At 39.9% G+C, this 25,860-nt stretch overlaps 3 protein-coding genes and 1 long non-coding RNA gene across 4 annotated transcripts in view; 3 read left to right on the top strand and 1 right to left on the bottom strand.

Annotated features, from left to right (window-relative positions):
* LOC145438386 (uncharacterized) overlaps nt 1-25,860 on the bottom strand; it is a 226,414-nt gene that overhangs the window by 14,517 nt on the left and 186,037 nt on the right. The gene's annotated exons all lie outside the window — the stretch shown is intronic.
* On the top strand, nt 278-5,661 carry LOC145438382 (solute carrier organic anion transporter family member 4A1-like). Its single transcript, XM_080315790.1, has 3 exons — nt 278-1,441; nt 1,795-1,965; nt 3,277-5,661. Exons 1-3 carry the CDS (start codon nt 1,313-1,315, stop codon nt 3,472-3,474), a joined length of 498 nt encoding a protein of 165 aa, XP_080171916.1. The 5' UTR covers nt 278-1,312; the 3' UTR covers nt 3,475-5,661.
* On the top strand, nt 5,693-7,710 carry LOC145438353 (peptide-N(4)-(N-acetyl-beta-glucosaminyl)asparagine amidase-like). The gene has a single exon (XM_080315750.1). It carries the CDS (start codon nt 5,693-5,695, stop codon nt 7,547-7,549), a length of 1,857 nt encoding a protein of 618 aa, XP_080171876.1. The 3' UTR covers nt 7,550-7,710.
* On the top strand, nt 20,789-24,929 carry LOC145437677 (uncharacterized). The gene is made up of 3 exons (XM_080314956.1): nt 20,789-20,930; nt 22,576-22,728; nt 24,109-24,929. Exons 1-3 carry the CDS (start codon nt 20,864-20,866, stop codon nt 24,792-24,794), a joined length of 906 nt encoding a protein of 301 aa, XP_080171082.1. The 5' UTR covers nt 20,789-20,863; the 3' UTR covers nt 24,795-24,929.

Here is a 25,860-nt window from a genome sequence, read left to right as displayed (position 1 = left end):
CACGCAGAGAACGAATTTTAGATAGTTGTCAGCCGATGTTATGAAGGAGATGTGTCTAAGTTTCAATCTCTGCGTGACTGCCTTATCGCGTCGAGCAAGTGCGACGATGAAGACATCGTGCCATGTAACGGGTTAAGCCGCCGCGGCAGCTGGTCTTGTAGAAATTTCAATAAATTGCAGCTCCATGACGGTGGCGTTCTGAAGGAAATGGCTGCGGCCAAATATTTTTGTTCGTTTTTACCTTCAATTTGAGACCACATCATTTTTAGAGCGCAGTGCCCCTTTAATTATCAAGCCTGTATACCAGAGGTCATCAACACGCTGCCGGCGAGGCCATGTTATACGGCCCCTCGAACTGATTTGAGATTTCGGGAGAACGCTTGGTAAAGCATTTTAAGATGCTAAAATTGAAGTCGTAGTTTAAAAATATTGTCGTTGTCCAAAGTAAGCTATTCTCCCATGTGCAAATTACTATTCCTCACTAGCTGACACGGTTACGGCGATGGTAATAGCATGCCGTGGGAAGGATTAGCTGATATGAATGGGCATATTTTCTTGACGTGCAATTTCCCAGACACTTCCTAGCTTAATCGAGACGCTTATATAGAAAACGACTTGGAGCTTTCCCACATCATCAATCTTTAGAGATAGATTTCCTGTAAATACCAGTTAATCCCTATAGCGATTCTTTAGTCGCTGAAAAGTGTAATGTATCGGCGCGCAGCTCATATTTCAAGATAGAATGAGAGTGATGATCAAAATATTTTGTTGTCTTTGTATTTCTTCAATAAAATACTGTATCTTTTGTGGTAACTATGCTCGTCGCCCATGTTGGAGAGCACAGCCTTGTACTGACGTAAAGTTTTATAAACGTGATTGTTAAACAGCTGTCTGCCCTATTTTACATCGAAATTGAGTTCGTGCGGCCCAATTATATTGAAAGAAGTTAATTTCAGTGGAACAAAAAGAGTCGAACAACATTGTGATTACCCAAATAGCCATTTCAACAAAGAAACAACACAAGTAAAACAGTACCACCAATAAATCGAACGCATGCATTATCAAGAAAGCTTACAGATGACATCATGAGACCCCAATCATAGTCACAAATTTCTTATTATGCACCACGGAAGATGTTTTGACATGTTGACACAACCTGTACTTGCAGTTCGTTTCTGACCACCTTAGGCAATATAATCTCGTACCATTTCAGTCTTACACCAGCTGCTCCTGTGTTACTGACGGTAATTCGACTCGTGCGGACCTCGATGTTATCGTGTCGTCCAAAAACTGCGATTGGAACTCGTGCAGTATGATCATAGCGTTTACTTTTGTGGTCTTCTTCTGTTTCTTCACGTCGGTCTTGACGCTGACCCCGGCGACACAAGTCATTCTGCGATGCGTTCCTTTCAACAAAAGAGACATGGCCATTTCGTTAACGGTATGAAGAGTGATTCTTTCATTTCTGTTCTTTATTGAACCGATAGCAAACAATATAGATCAGTGGACTCCCTATTATAACGCCTTTCAGAAAATACCGTTCTGAACTTCTAAATCAATTAAAAATTTGATTGAATTATTCCAAATTTCATATATATGTCGTCAAAATCGGTGATATGACTGTTGATATACGAAGTTATTTTGAATTCTCTACTACTTGCTGACGATTACCCTCGACTAGTGTCAGCCGAAAATATATTCGGGTTTATTCCAATATGAAGATATTTGTTCAATTATTTTGATATGGGTGTTGGTATACAAAGTTCTTCTGGAAACCGACAAACATTTACGCAGGCTGCTACGACACGCATCGCCGGCATCATCCCAGGGCGGTTGCTCGTCGGGTACGTTTTGGACCAGGCCTGCATATCGTGGAGCACGGAATGCGGGGAGCTTGGGTCTTGCAAGGTTTATAACCGGTGGGAAGTTGCGCGGAATAACACCATCCTGCTGTTGTCACAAACGGTACGTACGCTGCTGCCATACTGGGTACAAATCTAACCTTTGCAGTTGTGATGATAATTTTTTTCTCTGCGTATCGACACTTTTCCAGTCATTGGTATAGTGAAACTCTAAAATGTTAATAATACCTCACTGTATCTCATAGTATAGTGCAATATAGTATAGTCAGTAATAGCGTGATTTTTTTTACCAAAAGAGGGATGATTTTGACCTAAAAAGCAAAATTTTGACATTTTTTAACTTAATTTTGACCTCCTGTATGTAAATTAGGTGTTTTCCCACATAATGTTAGAATTGTACTACTTATCTTCATTTCTGGTGGGAACTGTCTGTCCTTACGAATTAGTTTGGCCTGAAAAACTTTTTTGACTTGAAAGACTGACTAATTTTACATGAGAAAACTTTATTTTGATGAAATCTGGCCTATGAAGAATTCCAGTAGTTCATCACGCATTATGGTAGAAATAAGTAAAATTTGTTGTAGTGAAACGAAAAATACTTTCCTACATTCTCGGGTAGAAAGTGTCTGTTGTTACTAAATAGCTTGCCGAGAATGGAGAAAGAACGTTCAGCAGCGGCAGTTGTTGGCTGACATCACTGAAGTTTTGCGTACACTGCTGGTGACACACCGTGTTGCTTCATTCTGACAATGTTGTCTACATCACAATTTTTCATTATGCGTTTCTTGATATAAGAACCAATGCCCACGCAGTCTTGCTTCAGTTAGGATGTTGCGGTACGTTTAGCATAACACCATGTCAACCTATTTGTTTCATTTTGCCGTTTATGATTCACGATGAGCAGACGATGGGCCGTCTACAACGGTAGGCCTATAAAGTAGGCCGCAAAATTTAAAATGTCAAACGATAAGTTCACCGACAGTGCAAACATGTACGATACTAACGAAATGCAGGTTGCAAAAAATGTTGGCTTTGTATACAATTTTGACCATATTTCGACCCAACGCTACAATTTTGACAAAATTTTGACTTATTTTGACGTGTTGATTAGATTAGCGATTAGAGTTGAAAATTTTTTAATTTATTACAAAAATTTAAAATTTTACTTTCAACTTCATGAAATTACCAAGTTGTCTGAATAAACGATGCCTACTCGAGTGGTTATGTTTTCGACAACTTTCACCTCTACTTCACTCCCACTTTTTAGACTCCGGTTTTGATATGTCTTAGAAATGCTGTCTACTTGTAATTTTGTAGAAACCTATATTGTTACTTTTACGTACATGGAGTGCAAACGGCGACAACTTTGACCATCTCTACTGCAGAGTGCTACAATTGTATGCTTACCTTTTAGATTGTGTGCGCCATTGCGTACGTACTTGTCTTGGTCACTTACAAGCCTGCGGGCGGAACCGTTAGGAACACTTCTACTGGCCAGAAAACTGACTTGAACTCGGGCAATGAAGATGTAGCCAATTCAGGCTCTATTCATAAAGATATCCAGGACAATGGAAATGGCACGAGCAATGGCACTGGCAACACGCAAGTGTGACAAATTATGCAACTGTTTTCATTGCTTGAATACTGCACTGCCAGTGCGAGTAGGTGTTTTATTGATCCAACAACACTGGTTACACTACCATCTACAAATTTGTCTCCTCAGTACCTCGCCAGCCCAGTGAAAATGTGGCGTGAGAACTATTCATTGCTGAAGAATGCAATGATGACTATTTGATATCATTGAATCATACTGGATCATTCATAGTATAGCCACCACAGATGATGGTGATGTATATTTGATCACAGGTAAAAAGCTTACGATCCAGATCTGCTCTTTTAAAATATTGCTGATACTGATGGGGGTTTGATTTTCACCCTGGGCTGCTGTGACGTTTGACATTGGATGCAAAAGAAAACACTTCAATTACCGTGATTTTATGACATCAACTATCCACTGACGTTGCGTGATGCATTCTAACTGTTGTTGTAAGCGTTGGCTTTCTCATCTGGCGTATAAAATTAGATATTATGTTAGAAAAGTTTTTACATACTTTTGCCACCGTTATTTGAAGGGTATGATTATTATTCCATGTAATTCCTTCTTAATACGAGCGAAATCCGCATTTCTCTATCAGGCACTGTACGATTGGTATTTTTACATCAATGTTATCTATGTAGCTAGCTGACGCATGGTAGACTTCATATGCAAATAAATGCTGCATTTTAAATTTAAACAACAACATAGGAATAATCGATGGTGGTTATTGTACTACTGCGATTATTTCGCACTACTTTCCCCTCCTAATCGCCTGTTGCTTTGAAATTGAAGTCAAGTAGAAAACAAATTTTAGGTAGATACGCATCATTCACAGGAATTGAATAATCCCAGCTACTGTATCACAAATGCACAATATACTTAGACTACCTTGTGAATTTAATTTTATATGCATCACACTTTAGGTGACGTAGTTTTTGTCTGTTTAGGATATTGTTTCTGTTGCTGCAAATTGTGCCATATCGGTGACTGCAGTGACCGCTCGTTGTATAGCTCACCCTTTTATAGATGTATAACCGAGGCACTATTTTCTGTGATATGATAGAGTGCTCACCCTTGCCTCCGTAATTACAATATTTTTCATTGTTCGCTAGGTGGTACAGATCCGCTGTATTAATATGTTAATATATGAATTCGTAGCATAGAGTATGTAATTAGTAATCTGTTCCATTTCACTCCTATTGTTGGCGATTTCGTCAACGCATTTTTAACACTTGCCCCGCCGAAACTAAAACCTCAATTTCACTTTTAAAGAATACCTCACCATAATGTAAAATAATTAACATTGTTTTTTGTCTCATTTATATCAGCAGTTATATCGTACAAATAGCTTTCTGCGACGTACCTTGGTTATCTGTTAAATGTTGTCATGCCATTGTCATGTGTACCCTATTTTATTCCGAGGAATGCAACACAATCAATTTTGTCTTGGTTTAGTCGAATAGTTTGGTACCGTAATTGTGTATTTCCGAGCAAACATTATCATCTTCACTAGACTGGCAGAGTAATTCTTTTTGCGACCCTATTCCCCTATCTCGAGAGGATTGAAAATTGAGATTGTGACCCTGCAATGTTTGTTGTCTCAAAATTCCAGTTCCCGTAAACTTACGCTATTTTGTGAAGTCAACTTGTTGAATTCTACGTATTGAATCAAAATAGAATCTCCTACTCTCACAAATATAAAAGTGCACCTCTGGTGTCCAGACTGGCAATCAAAGGGCGTTTACCGAACGAAAATGAAAACTAGGGTGTAGTTTTCGAAAAAAATGACCCGACATCATGAATATCGATGAAAATGTCTGACGTCATAATGCAAAAGTCAAGGATAAATTTGAGGGGGCATTTCAGCAACTCAAGTGTTCTGAACTTGAAGCTCTAAACTCGAAGTCTAATACTCAATTCAGAGTCGAATCAGTCAGGTACTCGAGTTTGTTCAGACCTATCCAAAACGCTGACTGCATGAGAATGATGTTGTTATTTGTAGTGTGTGTTGTGTCGCATACCCACCACAGTTGCCATCGATTTATTATGAAATATGACGTACAACGCTATTATGATTTCAGCCGGCTGTCATCAATTTATCACCAAATCTGAACTCTGAAGTGCAACACTGATTAATCGCTGTACCCGTTTTCAACTTCATACAATGTCAAAGTGTTTAATGAGTCTCTGTATTCGCAGGAATTAACCACTTACGTCATAGTATAGCCTAGCTATGGACTTGAAAAATCTGGACTGCATCCTACAACTACTTGCGAATTCAAATGAAGAATTTACAAAAGCAGCGAACTTGCTTCTGAGGATAGCCCGCAATATCTTGAATAATCCGAGTGTCGAGAAGTACCGATCAATTCAAATTGGCGGCAAAACCTTCATGGAATCATTACTGCCTGTTGACGGGGCCGTTCAGTGTCTTCTAGAAATGGGTTTCGAAGAAGCCGGTGAAAGATTCACGTATCAAAAAGCGGATGACTCTGATTTAAAAAACGTGAAGGATTTATTGGAGATTGCAATTAAACAGAAGCAATATACCCAGCCCCAGTCTTCTTCCAGCGTAGATCTGGCTTCATTACAAAAATCGGAAGCTCAGACTTATTCTAAACTGTTGGGGCATTTTGAGCATGTTCTAGTGTACGAGAATGCGGCCTTGCAGGCTAAAGCACGTTCTGTAATCCCTCTCGATAAACTAAGCGAGAAAGCCAACGACAAACTACGCGATAACCCGCAAATTACTAGCATCACCGGTACTGCGTCTCTAGATTACGAAGACTGTATGATTTTAGCTCTCTTGGAATGGTTCAAATTCGAATTTTTCAAATGGGTAGATTCTCCAAAGTGCGGTAACTGCACTAAATCGAAATGCTCGATGGCTACAATGCTGTCTCCGACTGACGAAGAAAGAAAATGGGGTGCTGGTCGTGTCGAAGGGCACAGGTGTGCGAATTGTGGCGCCATGGTCAGGTTTCCGCGGTATAACAATCCAGAAAAACTGCTGGAAACGCGAGGGGGCCGGTGTGGCGAATGGGCCAACTGTTTTACGTTACTGTGTCGCTCGTTAGGGTATGAAGCAAGGCATGTACTTGATTTAACGGACCATGTTTGGACTGAGGTATACTCAAAGTCAGGACAGCGTTGGGTGCATTGTGACCCTTGTGAGAACGCTTACGATAAACCCTTACTCTATGAGAAAGGGTGGGGTAAAAAGCTGTCTCTTTTAGTAGCTGCCTCGTGCGATGAAATAGTGGATGTATCTCGAAGGTATAATCACGATTGGGATGGAATGCGACAACGTAGGGCTTCACTATTTCGAGAGGAATGGTTGGAAAATGCTTTGAAAAATATGAACACGCAGAGGCAAAGATTCTTTACGCCCTCCCAGAAATCGCTTTTGGAAAGTCGGAAGAGATCGGAAATTTTAGAGCTGATGTCCCCGAAAGTGGAGTCAAAGATGGCTTATGGGGGTAGGACGACAGGGTCTGTGGAGTGGCGGACAGCAAGGGGTGAAATTGGTACCGGGGCGATTAAGGATTGCGAAAAAGCAATGTGCCCGAAACGGTATTCCGGGCCGGGGGACGAAGATTTCACGTTGGAGTATTTTTCGAAATCGGACGAATACAGGTGCAGTCTGGAAGTGGACCGGTCCGGTTGGGACTCTCTCGTTTATGCCAAATCGTCCGTGAGGCGCAAGGAAGAATTAGATTGGAAAATGGCATACCTGGCGAGGGCTGAGTCTTCGGATGAGGGGTATGTGTGTTGGAAATTCGATTTAAAACACTTGGATGAGAGAGTGGTGGTCAAACGATGCTCTGTTAAAGTCGAGTCCACCGTGTATGAGTCAGGAAGCGTGAAATGGATTTTGTGTACTGACAAAAACAGCATACCGCTGACCAACTGTAAGATATCGTCGTTTGAGAAAGAGGTTAAAGGCGCGCGGACTGTTTCGATACACGCGTTTTTGCGTGGTGGGGTGGGCGATGTGGCTTGGCAGCATACGCAGCTGTTTCGGACCAGCACGCGGTCCGGGAAAGATGAGCCGCAGTTTGTCGTGAAGATTAAGTACGGGCTCAGGTGAACTTGCGTTTTTGATGCCTGACGGAGTGCCGCTGCTTTTTCGGGGTGCTCGAGTACGTTTTTGCCTGCTCGTAATACTTACTGCAACGGTCGTGATTTTTGACTGCTTTACCTCGACTTCACATTTTTCAGTTTTTTTTTAAGGAAAAACCAGGCCTAAGATAGCCTGCTTACTTTTTCACTTGGTCGGAACTCAAGGACTTGTACACGCGTGAAAATTTAATTAGTTGCTTCCGCTTCTACGTGAGTGTCAATGATGATTGCTTTCACATCTGCATCATAGACAGAGGTGATCAGTGACGATGCGCTTTTGATTTCTAAGAGAGAGAGAGATGTGGTATTCTTTTTCGCCTGCGCTATCAAGGTGCTTTGACGACGGAGATGCGACACGGCCTTTATAGCAAGGTCATCTAGTCTGCACCCCCCTTTTTTTCTCCATGCTATCCGTGATTGCTGAGTGTCTAGGATAGCCGCGGTTACCAATTCTTGGGTCTTTGGTCTGACTCAGCCGGGGATCGAACCCACGACCTACCGATCGAGAAGCCGGACGCATCGCCTTCTTGCACTACCCTTGTGGTTATGATCAATTTTTAGGCGAGACTATTGCATTTTACGATTCGGATTTCGAACCGAATACGAAGTTGTTTTTGGGACGAGTTTCAGTACTTTTATGAGCGAAATTATGATAATAACTGGAAAAATAGGCCCTTAGTCGTGGTAACTGTGGTTGCCCGACATATGAGCATGCGACACAATGGAAAACGACAGTTCAGCATGGAACACATCAGCATGCGTCACTTCAGCATGTGACTGTATAACCCAAAAACTTACCCTAACCCGAAACATAGCCTAACCTAACCTAACCTAGCCTAACCTAACCTAAACCCTAACCCTAACCCAACCATAAACCTAACCTAACCTAACCCTAACCCGTAATTTAACCCACATGCTCATGTGTCGCATGCCAAATTGTCGCATGCCGAAGCGTCGCATGCTGTAATGTCGCATGCTCATATGTCCACGGACCGGTAACTGTATGTAGTTTCGAAGATTCTACGACTTCGTAGAGTCATTTTTCCGTCGTTGCAGAAGTATTTCGATAGGGGCTACTTCCAATTGACTGATGGAAGTGTGCGAGCCCTCGGCCTAATAATCTTTTTGAAAGTGCTCTAGCAGTTTCCATACCTTTCATTTTGTAATTAGACTCGAAGTATTGACCAGAGCTGGTCAGTAGCACATCGCTCAGATTAGACTACCTCCAATCCTACTTGACAGCTTACTGTTTTCTAGGTAAAACTAGGCTTGTACTGTTTTTTAGGTAAAACTAGGCTTGGAATCCTTACCTGTTTACTTACATGTCATCGATAGTTTTACTTCTACACGTGTAGGAATTCACGTTACTTTTACTCCTACCGGGATATGAATTGATGTCGCCATTGCTTTGTGTACCCTGTCTCGTACGAGGTTTGAGGAAGGAATTCTGCCAGAGACTAATTGCCGAAGCCGAACATATTACCCTGGCAATCCGACATGATCATTGATCAACTGTCGAAAGACGATCAGTCGATCACCCGATAGGACTTTCTGATACATTTTGCTAGATGCGAGAGATATTGATAAGAATTGTTACGTGGTTAATACTCTCGTATTAGTGTGGTAGTGTGATTCATGAGAATATATTTATGCGTTGTTCTACAATTATACGCACATTTCGACCTAGAGATTGGTTCAGTAAAGATAATACATCGTGAACATTAGAATCAGGGTCTACGAAACAGGGCCGGTCTGCAGGGAGGGAATACGCAGCAGCGGATCTGTAAGAAGGCCTACACGAAAACAGCTTTCTGTCTTTTGGCATGATAGACCTGGTGACAACGATTCAAGCCGAGCACTGAGCGGTGATTTTTCGAGTACTGAAATTATTCGCTAATTACCACTAAGAGTTAATAAATTGACGAAGATTATAGTTTCGATTCGACGTTACATAAACAGCTCAGAATCTGTAATAAACCGTATTAATCGAATATTATTGTCGCACAGACTCTGAAAATATGAATATAATTAACGTTAGAACACAAGAACCCCCTCTGAATCAGACTTGGACAACTAGATAATTCTAGTTGTCTAATTTCATCAAATTAGAGCGAAATGCCAGTAATCTAATTCTAATCTAATTTGTGAAATGTTCTTATGCTCTAATTCTAATTCTAATCTAATTTGTGAAATGTCCCTATTCTCTAATTCTAGTTCTAATCTAATTATTGTTTTCCTGAAAATGCCTCTTTGTCCGAGGCATATTGCACAATTGCAGTGAGTTAACAAGAATATCCCTCTTGCGCAGGGAAATCCAGTGCCAAGCCGCCATCTCCTTACTTACACCGTGCAGTCATAGTAGATATTATGACGAATAATAGCCTGCTAGAGTAGCTTGCAGAGATGAGCATGGATTAGGATTAGGTTTTGAAAAAACAGGATTTGTGAAATTTTGTCGGATTTGGATTGGATTTGGATTACACATTTTTTTCAGAACGGATTAGGATTTGGATTGGATTTACCTATTTTCTGGGAGATTGAAATGTCGTGTGGCGAGTGGCGATAAACTTTATTCAGATCAGTTATTAATGTACTTATGGTTACTAAGTTATCTTGAATCAAGTGAATCATTGGTTGTGAAAGAAAATTTTCGAATCCCTCCATTGCATAAATTAGTATTTTTTCTGAATTTCCAGTTGGAATCGGATTAGGATTGGACATGGACTTGAATGTGAAAAAGTCATGGATTAGGATTTGGATATGGATTTGAAGGTTCGGATTTGGATTGGATTAGGACATAGAAATTTCAAATCCGCTCATCTCTGGTAGCTTGTAGTCTGCGAACAAAATTCTAGTTTTTAAAACTTTACGTTAGTACATCGCCGTTCTGACTAACATGGGCGATGCCCATGGTTATTATGAAGAAGTAATACTGTATTGAAGTATAGTATAAATCGAGTCAATATTGGTGTACAGAAGTTAATGGGAATGCACTGATGTTGTTGTTGTTGTTGTTTATTAAACAAAAATATGTGGCGCTTATCGCGTGACGGCCTTTTGCACCACGCACTGTGATTTGATATGAACTGGATTTTGCTGTGTTCATTTCCCATGTACAATTTCATTCAATTTCCAATTTTTTGCGAACTAAGTAGCTCTAATTCTAATCTAATTTGGAAAATCTGTGTAACTCTAATTCTAATTCTCATCTAATTTGAAAAAAACTATGGAGCTCTAATTCTAATTCTAATCTAATTCAGAAAAGCTGAAAATTTTCTAGTTGTCCAAGTCTGCTCTGAATCGCCAAGGAATGTGAAATTCGGCATTGTTACGTATACAATCAAATGGCGGCCAGTTGAGGCACAGATAGATTTGCCACGCTGACTGATAGCTAACAATCCGACAATTCCAGCGCAGTTATTGTACTACAGTTTTTCGTTGATAAATCCTCGGATTATCCACCGATCAAGGATAATCCGAGGATTTTCATCGAAAAACTCAAATAACTCCGCTTCTATTGGTCGGAATTGACTCAAATTTGTTTTGCAACGTCTTTGAAGACAGCTCAACAATTTCATGGGGTTGGCAGAAAAATTTGAATTTTTTTTTTTTTTTAATTCTCCATAATAAATTAAAAATTTTAATTGGATCTGCGGAGTCCTATACGTGTTAGAATTGAACCAAATTTGATGTGCAGCATTTTTTAGGGTAACCTGACAATTTAATAAGTGAATGGCTGGAATCCGGGAAAAAAAGTTATTTTTGAACAGCCCTATAGCACAGAGGTAACCAAAGTAGTCAAGAAAGCTACTCAAGTAGAAGTAGAAGTAGCGACGAAAAAATCTACTCAAGTACGACTAGAAGTAGGCCTACTTCTTCTACAAGCCACCTAAAACTACTTGTAGTAGAAGTAGAATTGACTGACTTTAAATCTACTCAAGTAAGTAAGTAGTTTTGAAAACCGTCTTAATTCGTACGCATGGACTGTCAAAAGTTGCAAATTGGGCTATGCTGAAGGTGCAGAGAGCTTGATTCGTCTTGATGCATCCCAGAGGTATCAATTTCAGATAGAAAAAGCATTCTTCCGCTTCATGGGATGCAAATTATAGTATTGATATGAAAATGCGATACAAACCCTTTGTTTAGCCTACTAGAAGACCCCATTTTAGAGAATATCATATCATGGCATGGCGTCTTACCTCTATATACAGGGTTGCCACCGACATTAACCCAAAACTAAGGACAGTCGAAAAATTAGATTAGCATGAAAAAGCGTTTTTGTACATACTTTGTATTTATATGAGCCGTGGCATATCACACCATACTTTTCGCCAGAAACAATCTGCTCCAGTAACTGCTCGTTATTAGAAAGTGCTTATGGTTCTCACGAAAGCTCAGGTCTAGGTTTACCTTTACTCTGGGCCGAAACAGCACTTCGTCACCCCCCAAAAAACGTTGGTCATGACCCTCCCACCCCCATAGGGTGCTAAACCAAAGTTATTCACATCATCATAGGGGGGCAACCAAGATGGAAAAAAGCCGTACAGTGTACACAAAGTTTAGACAAACTATTTCTTTGAGCGTATGGAGCAAGAACTCCGGTAACAATGCTTGTATTCTTGGTCCTGGCCGAAGAAAACTTATGTGCGATGTAGGAATCGGGGAATATTGCTTTGAACAATTGCGATGCGCTGTGCAATTGTTGGTGAGGAATTATTGCTGGTATTTGACAATATGGAATGCCCAGATACCCTATGCAGCAGCTGCCTTGTAGTATGTGGTCGTTGGTGCTGATCGATTTGCCGGAAAATTATTCATCGACTGGTTCAAATTAATCATTATGACACACTTCTTGTATTTTGGGGTATCAATATGAGTTGAAATAGCGGTCTTTCCTGTGGCCGCCAGGTTAATGTCACGATTGCGGATATTGCAATGTGCGAAACACTCGGCTTTCAAGGTTCGTTTGATACCTTTGAATTCCCTCTCATAATTGTCAGGAAACACGTTTTTATGACTGTTAATTTTTAACTAATCAGGTTTAGCCTTATTAGTAGCTAAAACTATATGCGCAAGTGCAATATAATTTAGATAAATTTATCAATGAATTATAGCTTTACTACTTTTTAACGAATGTGTCGACTGCACTGCGTCTTTTTTCACTACACAATAAATGCAGCCTTCCAGCTTATTCTGCTGTAGACTAAACAGTAGGAACCTGGTACTGCTGTTTACTGCTAAAGTGACGTCCGCTGCGTTAGCTTGGTACAGCCGAAACTGATATACCACCACTCCCTGCCATGGATATCTCACCACATAGAAGTCAAATCCTGTGGCGTGTACGTTACGAGAGTTCATTTTATTTATGATGTCATAAAATCTCGACGCAAAAGCATAATTTCAGAATATTATGCAGTGCAGATACCAGAGGAAAACGACCGAGGTTCTGTAGTGGTCGAAAATAAGACAAAATAAGGACGCAAGTCGAAAATAAGGACATTTCCTAGAAATAAGGACAGTAGAGTTTTCTAAGATGTGGCCCCTCAAAATAAGGACAGATCTTAGAAATAAGGACGGTATGGCAACCCTGCCTATATATAAGGCGAAGAGCAATACGTAGAAGTTGTATCGGATACGGTTTCAACACTTCGTGCGATTAGTATACGTTAATAACAAATATTGTGGATCGTAACATTTATATTTAGTGTAGCTTTATTTTAGGAAAGTAGAGGCATTACTATACATGCTTCAACATGTAGATTGTAGGCCTGTACTGCAGACTAAAGAACTGAAAGTAATTATAGAACTCAAAGTATGATACTCGGAATTGAACGTGAAATATAAATACCACTTCTAAAAAGCGAAAAATACATTTCATGTCTTTTGTCCATAAAGCTTCAAAGGCGATCTGCTAAAACAGGTGTAACGTTGAAAAAGCCGTATTTCCAGATTAGCAGGATACGTCATGGGCTGCTATATTACGATAAGATAGGTAATTGCTAGATTGTGAAACGGTATTTTCAAATGTTATGGTGGGCCATATTTACTGTGATGAAATATTTGATATGGGCGAGAATGCGATGTTAGCGGAACCAAGCACGTACTTAAATTATATTCACTGATTCCTTCGTGAAAACATCTTTGTCACACCATAACTACTGCGCGCGGAGCGCCAAAATTTTTTTTGACTTTTATGAATATTAAATGTTGGTACTCCGTGAAAACAGCCCCGAAATTCCTCAGGTTATCTTTCGTATTGGGGGATTAAACTACTTCTACTTGACAAACTAAAAATAGCGAAAAGTAAGTAAGTAGATCACAAAATATTACAAAGTAGAATTAGAAGTAGAGAAAATCAGATCTACTTGAGTAAGTACCAGAAGTAGAGGACAACTACTTGAGTACTTCCAAAAAGTAGAAGTACTTCGTTACTGACCACCTCTGGAATTGCATATATATTGCTATCAATTTCTTGTCCTCTCTGCTCCCGTAATCAGATTTATCGGTAGAGCTGAGTGAAGTGTTATTGAAACTGTAGGGCCCGTTGGTATGACTCCGTAACATGTTGTTATTTCGTGACCTCCTGTCTGCTATATCATAGATAAGGAATCACCCAAACGTAGGCTACTAAACTAAAAGACGCACACGATTTCAAATTGGTATTTCTTCACTGGCACATAATTTTCCCGGCGGGATGGTATTTATCTTGTGAGGTTCAGATTCCCAAGACAGGAACATTCGGCGCCAGTAATTTAGGCGCCTAATTAAACCTATATGTATTTTGCATATATAACGAAGTTTTCGATCAGTATAAGGGCAGTCCTTTTCGGCCAAGATTTTCTCACAGTCGATCGTTCCGGCACACTTTTTGGAGTCGCATGTTACATGGCCTAAAACTTTATATGTCTTGGTGCATCGTGGCTCTATAATGGTGAACGCTGATATGCCCATTTCTATAAATCTTTCGTATTTTTTCTTGGGGAAGAGTACCGCAAAATCAAGATACTTGGCAACTTGAAATCGCGCATAGCGCGAAAATCTTTTGACAAACTTGCTTAAATTTTCAAATAATACTCTATAATTTATGCTAATTCACGAAATAATTTCGGGCCCCCTTCGAGCTCTCCCCCCCCCAATTGGGGAGTTTGGGGTGCGGCAGTTACGGCCCTGTATACAACAATGAATAATAAAACGTAAGTTGTTCTGTTTTATTATAATTAATAAAGACGGATGAAGCTGGGGTTATGCAGGACCGTAACACTGCCGCACCCAACCCCACCACAATTGGGGGGGGGGGGCTCGAAGGGGGCCCAAAATTATTTCGTATATTAGCATAAGTTATAAAGTTTTTTTGAAATTGTTGCAACTAAAATAGTAGGCTCTGTTTTCGAATATCTGGGTTATTGTGTAGATGGGTACTCTCAGTCCAAAGAAAAATAGGCATAAATAGTACAAATGGGCATTGGTATTTCGGCGTTGGCCATTACCGGGTCACAACGCACCAAGACATATACAGTTTTAGGCCCTGTAACATGCTGCTGCATGAAGTGTGCCAGAACGATAGGCTGCGAGAAAGCCTTGGCCGAAAAGGACTGCCCTTATGCTGACTGAAAACTTCGATATATGTATACAATATACATAGGCCTATGTTTAATTGTCCGTAGGCGCCTAAATGGCTGGCGCCGAATGTTCCTGTCCTGGCAATCCGAACCCGACAAGACAAATGCCTGCCCGCAAGGAAAATGTAATTACCAGTAAAGATCGAAATACCAATTTGAGATCGTGTGCCTGTTTCAGTTCAGTACGATTGGACGACTGCTAATTGAAATATATCGTGAATTAATCAAAATCAAATTACCATATCCTTGTTCAGTTTTTGAGATGATTGCTGTATGCTTCCATAGGGCCTACGTCAAAATCAAATATGAGAACGGGACCAGTATCAACTTCAGGCGAGATCGGAAATTAAGGAAAGTTCACTTCTCTTTGATCTATTTGGGCTTTATTACTGAATTCAGACTGTGCCATTTTCACCTTGATCCGATTTTATCATTACCAAAAAACGGACAAATTCGAGGAATATGTATAGTTAAAGCGTATAATATAATATAATATAACATAATATAGTAAAACCGTTTCTCGCAACCAGAACGACGAAAAATTTTGATTTTATTAAAATAGTATTTACGGTGACCGATTCTTTGTTTATTTATTATAGTTGTGCTCACCGTAAATACTATTTTATCAAAATCCAAATTTTTCGACGACAATAACTCCGCTTCCACTGGTTGGAATAGAACCAGATTTGGTGAGCATCGTTTCTATAGACAGCCTAACACTTTCATGGGGTAAACAGAAAATTTTCAAATTTTTTATCATTTATTTTTATATAATAAATAGAAACTTTCTTCTCCTGTAGCAAAGCGGTTACTGGCGGGAATTGAACCAAATTTTGTGTGTAGGCTTAAATTAGGTAACCTAACGATTTTATCAAGTAGCCAGTACGATTTGAGAAAAAAAAGTCATTTTTGAAGAGCCCTAATGGCTAATGCCCAGGTACCCTCTACAGCAGTTGCCTTGTAGTCTGTGGTCGTTGGTGCTGATCGACTTGTGGGAAAATTATTCATAGACTGGTTCAAATTAATCATTATAACATACTTCTTGTGTTTTGGGGTATGAATGTGAGTTGAAATAGCGGTCTTTCCTGTGGCCTCCAGGTTAATGTCACAATTACAGATATTGCAATCTGCGAAACACTAGCCCTTCAAGCTTCGTTAGTCACGAAAAACGATTTTACGCCTGCTCATTTTAACTAATCAGATTTAGCCTTATTAGTTGCTAAAACTATATGCGCAAGTGCAATATAATTTAGATAAATTTATCAATGATTTACGGCTTTACTACTTTTTAACCAATGTGTCGACTGCACTGCGCCTTTTTTCACTACTCAGGAAATGCTGCCTTCCCCACAGCTTGATCTTATTCTACTGTAGACCAAACAGCAAGAACCTGGTACTGCTGTTTACTGCTAAAATGACGTCCGCCGCGGTACCTTAATTGGTACAGACGAAACTGCTATATTACCACTCACTGCCCTAGCTATCTCACCACTGAGAAGTCAAATCTTGTGGTGTGTACGTCACGAGAGTTCCTTTCGTTTATGATGTCATCAAATCTCGACGCAACAGCATAATTTTAGAATATTATGCAACACAGATACCAGAGGAAAACAATCGAAGTTCTGTAGTGGTTGAAAATAAGAAAAAAGAAGGACGCAAGTCGAAAATAAGGACATTTTTTAGAAATAAGGACAGTTGAGTTTTCTAAGACGTGGCCCTTCAAAATAAGGACAAATCTTAGAAATAAGGACGGTATAGCAACCATGGCAGAATATAATTTATATTTTCGTAATTAGTACAGCAGAAGATGAACGTGAAAAGTATATTCCGATATTCGGGAATCAGAGACAATATCGTAGTGCTTTTACATATATAAAGGCCCAAAATCAACCTCGGTAACGCATAAAAAAATCATAGTTAAGATGGCATTCGAAAAAAAATACTGATCTTTCGAATCAAGTTTCACTCACCTGTTGTATCCGATCGATGCTGTCGCCAAACAAAATAACCGTTCATTGCCGTGTAATTGTCATATTATCCCGTATACTTGGCAAACGACATCCCATCAATTAAAATAATTACACCATTCGATGTTCTCCAAATGTTGTGTTCAGCGTAACCAAGCAAATTTTTACAATTACCGTGTGATTTGGGATCAATTTCACAATCACGATTTAGAATTAATATCAGACCTATGTCGACGTCTCCGCTTTTAAATTTTATATACCACTAACGCGTGACATGACACAATATACTAGGGTTGCCATACGTCCGGAATTTCCCGGACATGTCCGGAATTTCACCTTTAAAACTGCGTCCGGGAGGAATTTCTAAAATATGCCTAAATGTCCGGAATTTTGAAGTGAACTCATAATTTTTCCCTAAATCAACATAAACGATATTATTTTCGGGCAGATTTATGCTACATGAAATTTTTCTTCGCGCTTGGCGCGATTTAGTATCACATATATTAGTTTTAATATGGGGACTACCACCCTCGCAGAAGCTGCGATCAAAAATGAATAAATAAAAATAACATTCAGTTACAGAAATAAGTCTTATTATAATTGCAATCACAAGACAACGGTATATTCATAAAGTTGGTTTAGGGCGTTTGGACATGACCTAACGATGTAGGCTACATTGTACAATTACGCTCCTTGCATTTTCGAAGTCATATCATCCTCCACCGGCTCTACCGCAAACTCTGATTATGTGGGCGGAGAGAGGATCAAATTATATAGTAGCCTAATATATGGAAGAACCAATATTATTGACATAATTCATTAAAATCATTTAACGACCAGATGCATATAGAAACCAGATGCATATAGTAAGCCCTCAGAAGCTGCATCGATTACCCTACTTTGGGCTCAAGATCAATGTTTATTTGGGCGGGAGGGGGCAGAAAAATGTGGCTTCGGCCCTGGTAACAACTTACAACACACAACCACATACTCCTGAACCGGATCGTGACCACCTCTAGTCGATAGACAAAGCTTTGCTGGTGTGACGTCATATTCATCAATGTGCTCATACCTCATTTTGAAATCCGCTAGTGGGCGCTAAAGAGAGTCCGGAATTTGTGTTAGAAAAATATGGTAACCCTACAATATACAAATAGGTGCAATATTCAAAAATCTGTTCAGTCATCGTGATGCAGGGCCTCTAACGCTCATCAAGACAATTTCAACCAGAAAACAGATGAAAGCAAATCCAAAACCGACTCTCTACATTTTGAAATCCAAAGCGTGAAGCGTAAGTACAGTGTTGCGTAACAATCCAGTTAAATATACGTGGGGGTAATTTAATGACATCCGAGAGAGAGAGAGAGAGAGAGTCTTTATTTTCATCCAACCAAAATACACAACACACGGCAGTGATGGTGGTACAGAAAATATGCTTGTACAGTATTCGGTATGAGACAGGAATGATCGATAAGACCGTGAGGGTCATCTAGTCTGATCACACCAGCAGCATCAAACAGGTACACTTGACTCTAAGCCAGGGCTGGCCAACCTTTTCAACCAAAGGGCCACATTCGATTGACGAACTTCTGCGCGGGCCACTATCCGCGCGAGGCGCGAAAAATATTTGAAGTTCATAGGTCAATAATATTGTCACTTGACTACATTGCGGGCCTGCTGTATATCGCTGGGCTAAGTTTGCGAGGACTGGGCTATTCGGCGCATGGACATGGACATATCGATATCGAAAGCTGCGACCAACATGCGTCAATCATTTCGTGCCTATAGGATTCATAGTCGACGGTCTTACTGCGAGCGCAAACGCAAGGTCGCATATGTTGAACGACACTTTGTCTCATGATCGCTAATATAGTTCGACTGAATCTGATACATTGGGTGCTCTTCAGTTTTCACAAAAGGGCAACAATATTAAGAACAAGAAATCGAGTGACAACATATTGCGCTAAGCGTGTAGAAAATTTTTACCTTTGATAAATCTATCGAAACTGATATTTTAGCCATCACATCTCAAGTGTTGCGGCCAGACTAATAAAATATTTGGTTGGCCTTGCAAGTTCACAATCTGTGCAATCCGTTTTTGATGATATTAGAAATTTCTGAAATTACCTCGCGGGCCACTCAAAACCTTCTCGCGGGCCACATGTGGCCCGCGGGCCATGGGTTGGCCGGCCCTGCTCTAAGCAGTCTGGCTAAGTAACTAGTACAATAGGTAAAAACCACTTGAGTACTATGAGACAAGGCAAAGGAACTACGTTTCTGACCATGTACCCCTGCTCATATCAAAGCCGGTGTACTGGTACCTATGCTCTAAATAAGAGTGTTTTGGCTATCTAACTAAGATTTGAGGGATAACAGACTAATTCATTATTACAGTATATAGGGAGGATAAATTTTAACCCTGTAGAAACGAGAGAGTAATCTGAAATATGTACCGTGCGGACTAATCCTAAATAGGTTTGCATTTAAAACCAATGGTGCTTAAAAACACTTTGTATAAAACATGCTTTAAACATGCTTTGAATACTTTCGAAAAAACATATAGTGTGAGCCTACGGACGCTTTGCACCCGATATAGTCTTTAGTCAACGTATACAAAATGGAATGGTTGCGAACCTCTAAAATCGTCGTTGGTTCAACAGTTACAGCACGTAGCCTAGTATTGATCATTGGTACGGAATGGATGTTGTTGTCTTTGTGGTACTCATGGTGTTTGTCGACTACTATGGTCATTTACACCAGGCCAATTTTCTTCCTTTCTATTCCGTAGCTGCCGACTTGCAGCACGGCCCACTTCTAGGCTTTTTATAAGACACCGCCTGCACGATGATGGTAAGGAGAAGCCTAGATAAACCTCTAACACTTAAGTAGGAATTCTGGAATGGATGTTCTGACGATGATGACCAACGACCGTAAAAATGCTTCAACGATGTAGATATGATTAAAGATATTTCGGTCAGTTTAAGGCAAGGATCGGGACCCTTTTTCGTCAAAGGAGGTATATTTACCATATAATTTCAATTCTCAATGTCTTCCCTTAGTGACGTCACCATGAATGATCCATGACGTCATGGCTTAAAATAACATGTTTTAAACAAGGGCCATGTTTTAAACATGTTTGTTTTATATTGATTTTTAAATGAAACCTTATTCCATGTCGAATATGGAAGAGAATGCTTGCCCCCGTGTGTGTAGTTAATACAAAAACAAAAGCGAAACGTCAACGTTAATGTATAGATAACTAACCTTGTAACCTACATCTTTAGTTATCTATAGGTAGCCTAATGCACTTGAGGCAATGCATGTTGCTTTATGTATGATAATATTTTTAATTAGCAATGTGACTTGATACGGTGGCTTTCGTATTCACGGCGATGTTTCGTCACAAGTTTCAACATGAATTAGAGCCTTTCTGGATCGCACCATCCCAAGTTACAATCACAGTCATTATGCGCACATTGTCTCTTAGAATGGTGTAATCGTGCTTTCAAACTATTTAATCAAATACACGGGAAATAAGTGATAAAGAAACCGAAAAAATCGAATCTGCTAATTTGAAAGATTTACGGCCATTTTTCTGAAGATTGACTACAATCGAACGGCCAATCAAATACATGGCTGCCTCGACATTTCCTATATAAGCAGAGGTTGGTATGATACTTTCGTCAAAGCCAGAAGATGAAGTTCAAGATAGAGCAAGTACTTCTGTTGTCTGTACTGATTTCAGTTACAGCTGCAACCTACTGTAAGTATGCGCAAACGTACATTCAGATGGGCCTGCTGCGATGCGGCATTTTACAACGCGAAAGTAGGCCTCTATAGTGACTGATACCAAGTTCAAGTACCAACAAATGTAGAAAGAATAATGAAATGTTTCACTAGTGAAATGCGAAGTGCAATACTAACTGGCGGTCATCATGTAGATAGTATATAAACCCAAAATTTGTTCAAAAATGTGGGGTAGTCATTAATGATTATTATTCATGTTCGGGTAGGCCAATTGTTATTAGTCACTTTGTTGCATGATTATATTTCTTGACCTATCATCGATATTGTCAGTATGGTGGTCAGATATTGGAATCGCTCGAACGTAGGTACCAGAAATAAATTTCCTTCGAAGCGTACGATTTCAACTTGGTATCCTTTTCCTCTGCGGTTCGCATCTGTTGGTGGTCAGATTGCAAAATATACTACCATATCCAAATAGTAAAATCAACTAGCATCGAATCGCACATAGCGAGAAGAAAATTTCAAGATGAATTATTATCCCTCAGAAATAAGGGATTCAATTCGTAACTTCAATTTGCATGTTGACGGCGGCCAACACATACTAATTGAACTATACGTGTCGACGGCCGTATTATTTTCCTTCCACGACCGCAGGTTGGCCCCCTGGTTTAAATAAATCTTCGAAGTGATTTGACAGAAAGCTGCGTTTTCCGCGCTTCAAATTGAATATGGTGCTTCGCGCCACTCTTGGTGCATTAATGCTGTTCATCCAGTCAGTTCATTTTAGAAGTGGTCTACTGATGAGTATCCATCCACTATTTGGATGTAATGCCACGTGGAGCATTTCTAAAATGTCTACAGCTGCCGCAAATACGGCTCCTTCGACGAAAAAGGCGTACGACCACTGTCATAAACAGACCAAAACATCTTTAACCAGGACTACATCGTTACGCAGCATTATTTCGGTCTGCGGTCATCATCATCAGAACACTCATTCCGTACCAATGATCTATATCTTCATGCTATAAATGTTGAACCGACAACTATTATGACGGTTCCAGCCACTCCATATCGTATGCGTCTACTTTATCGAGTGCAAATATTCCGTAGGCTCACACTACATGTTTTTTCGAAAGTATTTACACAATTGTGCATAGCATGATAAAAAAATTGTTTTTTTAAAAAAGGCATTTTTGAAAAACACTGTTTAAGACGTGTTTCCAGCAAAGTATTTTAAAACGCTATTTGTTTTAAATGCAACCTTGGCTACAGTGATATGTGCGTAAACTGCTCGAAAAATGTGATTCGTGTAAAAATATAAGTAAGCGCAGGTTTATGTCAAGGAGTATCACGAAGTGCATCTATCACGGCCTAACAACGGCATCGGTGTAACAATAATTCGAAAAGACCAGCAATATCAGATGAATAGTTATAAATTCGAGATAATATTTATAGGCTTGTTCATGCATCTAGGAAACACAGGATGCATGGTAATATTTACAATATTGTATGTACTGCACATACACAAACATATATATTGGGATCGAGTAGCCTATATATGAATGCATAAATAAGTAGCACATAGATGCACGTAGATATTCCGTTAGCTGTTAACAGTTCCGTATCGTATATTAATCGTCGTTTATGCTTCGTTTTGCAAGATCCAGTGCCTACTCCGCAACCCTGCGTGGGAGAGTATCGGGCCGCAAGTTCCTGCGACAGATACCGAACCGGGAACTACAGGAGATACAAATTTAAAGTTTTTCAAAGACCATCTGTTGGAGAACGATGCCCGAGGCCATACTTTTTTGGAAGTAAGTCGACTGATACAATCATACATGAGTTTATGCCCACCACTAGATGTACAACGGTAGACACCCGCGTGGACACTGAGGACTAAGTCCGGGCAGAATAGACTGCCTGGGTAATTCGATTCCGAGCCAAGTGTTTGAGAAACAACTATTGGGACGTATAAATAACAGTGATGTAATTTTAAGTTCAAATATGAATATTTTTTGTCGATTTAACGTAAACGAGGCCATTATTACACCTCATCCAAAGAATGCCGTATTTAGAGATTGTTCGTTCCTCCCCATATTACTAAAAATAGAAAGTGGGAGTCCCACATTTTAGAAACCCTAACCCTAGCATTTAACTAACGTTTCTCAAGTCTCCATCCTCATTCCGATTAGTAGTAGAAAATTGATCGGGGGATTAAGGAACCGCACAGCTGGAGGTCTATGAAAATTATACTTCAATAACTCTAAAACAATGCATACATTCATTCGATGCTTGTGTGCGTTTGTCTCTTTGCTACATATATTACATCGATCTTGAGAAGTTATCTATTATATTTTCAATGCAATTATAGGCTTTTATGAAATTCCTCCGTGAGAGGAATTCCTTCCCGGTTGGGAATCAGTGACCTGTCAGGTTATAAAATAACACTAAGCGTGTTACCCCAAGAGAGGTCGAGTAGCAAAATTTCTAATGAATCGTAATGGACAAAACTCTCAAACAGGGTTGTAATGACTCGAGTCGCGATTTTTTTGGTGACTCAACTTGACTCGAATCATTTTTCAAATGCGTAAGATGACTCGACTCGACTCGAGTCAATTTTTATTTTGACTCGACTTGTACTCGAGTCATTGGTCATGACTCGAACCAAGTCATTGACTCGAGACTACTCCGAAGAATAGTGAAGTTACCACATTATTGGTATTTCGTCTATCAGTCCTGATACTTGGAAAATAGGGCCAGAAACTGTTAAGACAGAGGAATATCACTATAGTATGAATTCGAGCCATTCTATATCACTCGAGGGGGGTTGAAAAAAGTGGACTGAACCGGATTGAACTGAAAACTGAACAATGAACGTAATGACTTGGACTCAGACTCGAGTCAAAACACTATGAGTGGGACTCGACTCTACTAGCTGACTTGGACTCGGACTTGGCTCTGTGGTGAATTGAAAAAGACTTGACTTGACTCGAGTCAAAGCTATAAAAGTGAGATTAACTTGTGACGTGGAACCTTGTTACTTGGTTACAACCCTGCTGTCAAACCATATGCTCTAGGAGACTCGATTCATATTGTGTACTAAATCTTATTACCGGCGCAATACCGTTTCACCAGGAAATGAGTGTACTCAATCAGCCGTTTGTCGATATTCATTCCGTTTCATTCTTTTCTAGCTTGTGACCCATGCGACAAAGAAGCCCGTGACGAGCATTACTACCGCGCCTCCGAGAGGGAGTACTATCCGAATGGTCTGCTGAGAGGTTTCGAGCCAATCAAAACGAAACTTGGATGCTGCAGAAGACGCAAGAACAGACGTTCCGATTCCGACTGCTCAGATTCCGATTCCGATAAAAACAAGAGGAATAGCGATTCCGACTCGGATTCGGACTCGGATTCGGACTCGGATTCGGATTCCGACAGCGATTCTCCGGGGCGAAAAAAATACAGAAACGATTCGGACTCTGACAGCGATACTCCCAGAAGAAGAAAGAACAGAGATTCGGATTCCGACAGCGACGATTCGGATTCTGACAAGGATACTCCCAAAAGAAGAAAGAACAAAAATTCGGACTCCGACAGTGATGATTCGGATTCTGGCAAAGATTCTCCCAAAAGAAGAAAGAACCGGAATTCGGATTCCGACAGCGATGATTCGGACTCTGACAAAGATACTCCCAAGAGAAGAAAAAACAGAAATTCGGACTCTGACAGTGATGACTCCGATTCTGACAAAGATTCTTCCAAAAGAAGAAAGAACAGAGATTCGGACTCCGACAGCGATGATTCGAACTCCGACAGTGATGGTTCGCACGGCAGCAGTGATAAATACGGGGGAAGTTATAACTTCATTAAATATTAGGTAAAAAGAAATATCCTTGTTGCTTCTTTACATGCTATATTGGTAAAAAAAATGAGCTCGCCTTGAATGGGAAATTGACAATATTCTAAATATATATACACACACATGTACCGCGAATATATCTTATATACGTAATTTCGTGAGGTGGCGTTAGGGGGAAACAATTATTTTGAATCGGAGGACTTGCCGGCAGTATATTTGGAAATTCAAGACAAGAAATGTCAAGTCACAGTGTCCGACCAGCGTAGATGCGAAAGTTCGAAGAACAAGCAAGCTGTAAGGGCTGCTACAGTACTCGGTTATAACCAGGGCTGAGGAGCCTGAGTCGAAGTTTGGCAATTTTTCCCTTAATGGAGTCGGAGTCCTAAAAATTCTGCACGGCTTGGAGTCGGAGTCGTGAAAAAATACTGTCTGGAGTGCGGACAGGAGTTTGCGAAAATGATCCTGACTCCTAGTTTTTTAAAATGAAACCAGTGCTTTCAAAGGTATCCTAAAATCACTAATTATAACTTGAATAGGATTTGTATGTACCAGCAATCACTGTAACGATATTGATAAAATTGGCCATTATTTGCAAATTGCAATTTTGTTGCATAGAAAATGAAAATTGCAATATGAATCTTCGTGATCCAGTCGCAAATTGCTGCAATCTTTGGAATTATATCGTGATACTGCGGAAGAGTAAATACATCGTTTGGTTTTGTAAGTGACAGCATCACTTGTGAAACTGATGCAAATATAACCAAACGCTGCTTCTCACTTGATAAAATCAAAAATATTCGTAGTAAGTATCTCAGCCGATTGGGTCGAACAAATGACAACAAACAAGAAGAAAGGTGTGATTTCAAGTTTTATTTCGAGGGAGTTTTTTTTTTCAAGGATTGTTGTACTCTGGCATAATGCGCACGCCCCTTATTTTAGGACAAAAAGCGACAAAATTTTTCGCATTATACATGGAAAATTACGGCAATAATAGCTAAGGACAGTAGTGATTACAGATAGCGCGGTGTTATGTTTTCACTGCATCCACTGTAGAATCCTAATATCATATGTTGACGTAATTGAA

Source organism: Botryllus schlosseri, chromosome 4 (assembly GCF_051294905.1).
Source record: "Botryllus schlosseri isolate E-star chromosome 4, Bs_hap1, whole genome shotgun sequence".
In the NCBI taxonomy this organism is placed as follows: domain Eukaryota; kingdom Metazoa; phylum Chordata; class Ascidiacea; order Stolidobranchia; family Styelidae; genus Botryllus; species Botryllus schlosseri.
Note: the sequence above shows the minus strand (reverse complement) of the source record. Positions and strands in the feature narration are given on the sequence as shown.

What these genes read in the sequence shown, in the direction of transcription:
- LOC145438382 (XM_080315790.1), top strand. Translation starts at nt 1,313, where the DNA reads ATGATCATAGCGTTTACTTTTGTGGTCTTCTTCTGTTTCTTCACGTCG. An exon ending in ACATGGCCATTTCGTTAACG is followed by an intron (nt 1,442 to 1,794) that starts GTATGAAGAGTG and finishes ACATTTACGCAG; the next exon opens with GCTGCTACGACACGCATCGC. An exon ending in TCCTGCTGTTGTCACAAACG is followed by an intron (nt 1,966 to 3,276) that starts GTACGTACGCTG and finishes CTTACCTTTTAG; the next exon opens with ATTGTGTGCGCCATTGCGTA.
- LOC145437677 (XM_080314956.1), top strand. Translation starts at nt 20,864, where the DNA reads ATGAAGTTCAAGATAGAGCAAGTACTTCTGTTGTCTGTACTGATTTCA. An exon ending in AGTTACAGCTGCAACCTACT is followed by an intron (nt 20,931 to 22,575) that starts GTAAGTATGCGC and finishes TCGTTTTGCAAG; the next exon opens with ATCCAGTGCCTACTCCGCAA. An exon ending in GAGGCCATACTTTTTTGGAA is followed by an intron (nt 22,729 to 24,108) that starts GTAAGTCGACTG and finishes ATTCTTTTCTAG; the next exon opens with CTTGTGACCCATGCGACAAA.
- LOC145438353 (XM_080315750.1), top strand. Translation starts at nt 5,693, where the DNA reads ATGGACTTGAAAAATCTGGACTGCATCCTACAACTACTTGCGAATTCA.